The 6481-nt window shown below is 44.8% G+C and overlaps 1 protein-coding gene across 2 annotated transcripts in view; it reads right to left on the bottom strand.

Moving 5' to 3' along the window:
* Window positions 1–5265: 5265 nt before the first annotated feature.
* LOC104074797 (alpha-actinin-1) overlaps window positions 5266–6481 on the bottom strand; it is a 49607-nt gene continuing 48391 nt past the window's right edge. For both annotated transcript variants that reach the window (XM_009575064.1, XM_009575066.1), the window contains one exon: window positions 5266–6160. In XM_009575064.1, coding sequence (XP_009573359.1) covers window positions 6002–6160 — 159 coding nt within the window. In that variant the 3' untranslated portion in view covers window positions 5266–6001. The remainder of the gene's footprint in view (window positions 6161–6481) is intronic.

Genomic DNA, 6481 nt, shown 5'->3' with positions numbered 1-6481 from the left:
GAGTGAGGAGCTGCTAGGAAGCGGTGGTGAGAGATGCAGGTCTTAACGTCCTGCCCCTGCCCAGCACATACGCACCTGCCTGCAGCTGGGAAACCAGAGCCGTGTTCCACTTGGGATCCACAGCTCAGACTTGTCTCAAAGAAAAGTGCCAACATCTGTTTCTAGTGACGACTAACTAGGACTTGTTCTTTTCTTTAGCTGCCAAAAGACATGTTGAGACCAACAGCTATGTTTTGTAAAATGGCCTATTTTTTAAAATACCCATCATTCCGGAGGCTTGGGTCCGGTGTCTTCCTCAGAAGATTCAGGCTCCCACCCGCCCTAACCACAGGGTGAGCCTGCGGTGGTGGAGGAGGGAGGCTCCTCTCATTGAAGCTGTGCCACTATGGAGCAGACAACTGAGGGAGAGCAAGTGTAGGGGCAGACCTAATGGTTGGGGTGCTGCGAGAGGTGTCCTAGGGCATGTTTCCCACCCTGAGGCTTTGTTCTCTATTTTATCCTTTGACTATTTAATAGAAAGTACCTAAAAAATGCCTCCATCGGGGACTGAAATGCAGCATTCCTTCTGCAAACTGATTGCCTAAACCACCATGGGTTCATGCTTTCTCTCCTATTGCTTGGGTGCTTATTCTTTATTTCACAGAGGCAGATGGAGCGAGGCTGGGAAGATGCTGCCTGCCCCAGCCTCTTAGGTTTCCCGCTGGTTAGGGGTAGTGCTGGGAGGTGGGGATCCCCTGAGGAGGGACGAAGCGTTGAACTTGTGTTACTCTCCTTATGTGAAGATATTTTAGGCAATTAAGCTCTTACGGAGCAAATAGGTGGCAAACCCACCTGGAGGCTTTGCAAAGAAGGCAGCCAGTCTTGGCTGGTTTGTCCTGCTCGTTGTACACGGGGTGAGGTTTGCAGCCCCTGGTGACGCGGGGTGTGTGCGAGGGGGATGCTCGGGCCCTGGTGGGGACTCTCACAGGGGACCAGGTGTCCAGTTGTTTCAATGGCCCGTTCCAGGCCTGCCCCAAAGCAGAAATGTAGGCATGCAGAGAAGGCTTAGGTGCAACAGGGAAAAGCCTAGTGAGCAATACCTCCAGATTTGGGCAGCAGCTGAACAGAGACTGTTTGGATTGCAATTGTAAATATAGGCTTTGCATTTCTACCTCTAGTGAGATCTAGCCCTTTTTCCCCATGTGCCCTCTTCATCTACACAGTGGGAATAAGACGAGGTGTTTCCCACAGCAGTTGTGAGAGATTGTTTTTCCAGATAGTATGAGGATTGGGGACACTGAGGTATTGCGATAGCTACAGGTCCTTCTTGACGTGTTGCTCGAATGCTTGCTAGGTCACTAGGACGGGAACTACTGACAAATAGCAAAAAGGTGTAAACAGACTTGCTGAGAAGAGGTAAGACAGGGATGGGATGTAGTGCAGTTTCTACCAACACATTTTCATGCATGTATGTCCCAGAAATCAAAGCAGAGAACAAAACTGAGAAACTGTTTCCTGGACACCACCTGTTGTGTGGTGTCCAAAGACAGGGCAGGAATCCATTTTAATATTTTATTGGTGAGATGTGTAGTCTATAATGGCTGTAAGTCCTCAGAATATAGAAAAGATTAATTTTCTTCTTGCATTTTCAGTGGCTTTAAATTGCTGAGATTTAAATTACCTGAAATAGCCTTATAGAGCATCCTTCCCTGTACAGGAGCTACTCATCCAACTTTACCCCTCGCAAGGGCTGACTTTTCTACTGACTGCAGTGCTAAACACATTTTCTCAGTGCATGCTGCGGAATGTTCTGATTGCCTGTTTGTCTCAGGATATGCCCTATAATTTGTTAATCTAGGTTTATTATGCTAAGACTTTCCCAGCAGCTTAGAGCTAATGCAATGGATTTTAAGGGTTTACACAGCAGCAACTCTTTCAGTAGCCACAGTCACCTCAGCAGTTTGATTAATTCAACAGGATTAAGCTTTCTTAGTACTTCGCTGCTACAGGGGTGGGGGAGAATGTCCTACCCCAGCATCTGTAGTGCAAGTAATGTCGTACAAATAATTTTCTTGTTATGGTCTGAAAATCATACCTGCATTCTGGTTCCTTAACAAAGTCATTTCAGTTCGAGCTGTTCCTTTTCCCAGCCGTTACAATCACCCTCTCTTTATTCCTCGCCCTCTCCGTTATTTCCCTGATAAAACCAGTCAGTCTGATTTGGCTGGATGGATCCTCCGTGGATGTATGAATACTTCTTTGAAATCAAGTTCATTCAAGGTCGCAGACCAGTTTCCTTTTATTGTCTTCTGAGACTCCTGGCTCTGCTCCTCCGCTCCAAAACCAGATGCTGGCAGCACTGAAGACATGCAAGAGTCACAGGATAGATTTGAGAGGCTTTTGGAAATGTGGTTGACATTTTGGCAGGCAAGACAGCCCCATGTTGTCTGAGCACTCATGTGCTTTTTGCCCCTGTACCGTCAGACAGTCATGCAGGGGCAGGTACCGAGATCTCAGCAGCCAAAGGTGTCAACAGCCACGAAAGGAGAATGGTTCATTTCTTGGGAAAGCATTATTTCAATTTCTGTGCCTCAAAATATTGAGTATGGCAGACTGACAAAAACAGTTTATCCCTGAATGGGAGATGTGAGCTTGAAGCGGATTGTCCGCTTCTTCTGTTCTTGGCAGGAGAAGGGGCAGTCACTGAGCTGCAAACAGCTGCTTCCAGAGACGAATTTCATCAAGGCTGATGTCAGGACTTGGCTAAAGAATGGCACGTTAGCTGCAAAACCATGAGCCCAATACAGAAAGCTGTTTTCAAATTTCAGCATACTAACTGCCAGAGACTGTTAGGCTACACGACTGTAAGATACGTCTTGTGCTGCCTATGAGGAAGGTGAACGTGTTGCAGCATCCTAGTGCTCCTCCTTGGGTGGGGTGGGAATGGGGAGGCTGTATCTACAGCCTAGAGGGAAAGACCAGGTCACATAAGCTCTAGCCAGTTTGTCAAAGGCTGTGCCACCTAAGCAGAAGAAATACCAGTACATGTGCCTAAAATTTTAGACACACCTACCGCCAATATTTTGAACTTTATTCAACTACTCAGAAGCACAGGCGAGGCCTTTCTGGTGCTGTTAACACCTCAACTTCACGAAAGGATGCAGTGCTCTGGTGCCAATGGAGCAACGTTACCAAGGCTGGAGCCCACACACTGCCAACAATTTGTGAGCAGGGACGAGCCACCTGTTTTTTTTCTGTCTCATAAAACCGTGAATCCTTACACCCTGCTGGGGTTCTGTGTGACACCTGGTCACAGATTGCAACACTACCGCAGCTCAGTAGAAGGTTTTTGGAAAGACTTCTGGAATCTTCAAGCATGGACTTGCAGAGCGCTGTCACCGGCATCATTCCAAATAATTTGGCTCATTCTCAGGGTGGTAGCAGACCTGGGCCCAAGGTGATGGCCCAAGGCGCACCAATGCTCTTTTTCCTGCCCTATTTCAAAATAACATGGGTCTTTTCTCCAGACAGTGGTCATTTAATACCCCAACAGATATTCCCCCCACCCCCTGGTATTACTTTTTAAATAAATTAAAAAAAAGGCATGCATAAAAAAAGTTTATCATTACATCTTCTGGGAATGGGTACAACCCACAGAGAACCTCAATTTGTTTGACAGTGCAAATGTCCTTTTCCAGGTGCAGCAAACCAAGGACTGGGCAGCTACTGTGGGAGAGGGAAGAGGGTTATCAAAGCAAGGGCGATGGGTGCTCTGAGGCAAACTTCAATATAGATTATCTGCTCATACCTGTAGTCATTCTCTCTGCTGTTTTAGTTTTCAAACAGATAACCTATGTTATGTACCTTAAAACATGGTAATGGAATCAGCACTCTGTATGTTTGAAGAGGACAGTCCCATTTGTAGCAACGTAGTAGTGACGTAGCTGAAAATGGGCCTATACAGCAAGTGGATTAAATACCGATGCGGCTGCAAGTCCTTCATTACTGACAATTCATATCGACCCCTCCAGGCTTCTCGGTATCATGGGTTACAACACAGGAAACTCAGCTTCACCTCAACTCCAGCACTCATTAACAATGCAACTACAGGTAAGTTATGTGAACTGCCTCTGCTTCAACCTTTAAAGACAAACTGTGGCGAGTACGGTCTGGCCTTGTCTATGTATGAAGCTAAATGGCGCTCACTTGCATACCTTCTGCGAACACATTATCCAGCCTAGAGGAGAACACAGGTTCTTGGTGTCTCCTGGAAGAAGTGTGGTAGCAGACATTAGCATCCCCTCTCCCAAATACAGTATGCAGATACTGTCAGGTTGGGAAACATCACAACAGACTGCTGTGATTTTTATTGTGTCCTACTCAAGGTCAGGAATAAACCAGAAAGCTGTGCTGAACCCCAACCCACCACGTACAACGCCTTCCTCAGGACTTAGCTCTGCCCTGGAGAACAGAGGGCAATGCTACTGAGAGCTGCAGGAGCTCCTTGTGAATCTGAGCGTGAATTCTCCGCTCCTGCAGTCGTTACTTCAAAATAAAAACTGCCTTCGGGACTAGAGACAGCAGAATGTTGTTATACCTAAAAAACACTCACTTGGAACACGTCATGAAGCAGTAATGCAGTTTTTTGCTCCTAACTCCATGTTTCCTAAAAAAGTTGTGGGAAGGCAGGAAACGCACCTGTAATATGAGATGGCTGGGAAGGGATTAGCTGCTTCCCTTTGCTGATTTTCAGGCACGTGTGTGTGTGTGTATACTTTATGACTCATTAAAGGTCCCAAAGGAGTTGTTCTGAAGGCTGGTTTCTTTCGAATGTCCAACACAAAGATGATCTTGAGGGCTCTGGAAGAATTTATAATGTCAGAAGATGTGGTATCAAGAGCAGTGAGATATTCAATGCTGAGCATGGAACAGTGGAGGAATTTTTCATAGATGGTTCAAGATACGGTGGTTGGTTGTTTGCACCGGTCTAGTAACTAATTCTGTGCTGGTTTGTAAGGAATAACAGGACTATTGTTCCTAAAGATGTGGGTGTATCAGGGATGGTTAAAAATTATATAAGACATTAATTTAAAGTAGTAAGAAAGCTGTGAAAATTCCAACATCATTCAATAAGAATGAAAAGATTAAGGGGGGAAAGGAAGTTTACCTTTAGAGTATTCTAATTTCAATTTAAAAAACATTAATTTTGGATTCTCTTCGTTGTGTTTGTGGTTTCAACCAAATAGGATTAAACAATTTTACTATACAAATGAATAAAGTCTAGAATTGTTATCACAAGAAATTTTTAATATGGTTTGTGACAAGCAATATCAAAGTTATCAACTCTCAAGCTTCATGTTCTGAAACCAGACAACTCTCAGCAACAAAAAAAGTTGTGCACTGATAAACATAGGAGGCATATTGTATTTTTTAATTAAATATGAAAACATGAGCTGTGTACATTATTTTTTTCCCTAGAAAACACAGCAATTTCAAAAGTTTATCATAAAATATTTTCATGAAATGAGTGAACCAGCAAACACATGCACTTGTGTGCCTTCCCCCCTCCCAAGATAAACGTGATAAAAGAGACATACGCAAATGTAAAAGTTAACAGAACAAGTGGCGTTTTGGTGTTGTTTGGTTCTTTTTGGAAAGGATGGAATGTAACATTGTGCTCGACTTTGTATGTCACAACAAAAAATATTTGGTGCAATATTTTAACATTTTCTTTTTAAGTTTCAATCTGGTGGAGAAAAATACCTTTTTCTATAATAAAATATGTCTGTTCTTTTTAAAACTTAACTTTTTTGCACAAAATAATTTTGTAAACTGTCATTTCAAGGGCAAGGTAGGCGGTGCCATGTCAATGTCCTCCCCCCCACTTAAAAATGTGATCCATTATCTGAAGCAAAACAGGGAAACACAAAAAAGAGTGGAGCAGAGGCTGCTTTGCAAAGAGAAAGAAGGGCGTGTCGGATGGGGGAGAGGGGAGGGAGCGTGTGGTGGGACAGAAAAAAAGTTAAAGGTCACTTTCGCCGTAGAGTGCCGTGGAGAAGGACATGTAGTCCAGGGCACCGGGTACAGCATCACGGCCATTGTAGGGTGCCATTCTAGCAATGCAGTATTCAGCCTGATCAGGAGGCAGTTCCCGCCGCAATTCATCCACAGTGATGTAGTTCTGCAAAAAGGACACAGTAAGGCGATCGTTACTTTCAGAAAACTGACCTTCCTCAGAGGGACAACCACCCCAAGTCCGCCCAGGGCAGCAGACAACAGTCAGGGGCAGGACCCCAACAACCAGACTACTCGTACTGTACACCCACACAGAGAGCTCCCTGCGCATACGCCTTGGGAGGAAATGCAGTCGCTCCCTACCGTTTGGACAAGAAAATGGTTCTTACAATGGAGAGAAAGATTGTTTTTGCAGGAGGGATGCTGGTACGCCTGAAGAAAAGACCTGGAGGTAAGTAAGGTAAGTTGTTAGTGTAAGACTGTGCCT

Source organism: Fulmarus glacialis, unplaced genomic scaffold, assembly GCF_000690835.1.
Source record: "Fulmarus glacialis isolate BGI_N327 unplaced genomic scaffold, ASM69083v1 scaffold2663, whole genome shotgun sequence".
NCBI classification, from domain to species: Eukaryota; Metazoa; Chordata; class Aves; order Procellariiformes; family Procellariidae; genus Fulmarus; species Fulmarus glacialis.
This window is presented reverse-complemented; position numbering and strand designations above follow the sequence as displayed.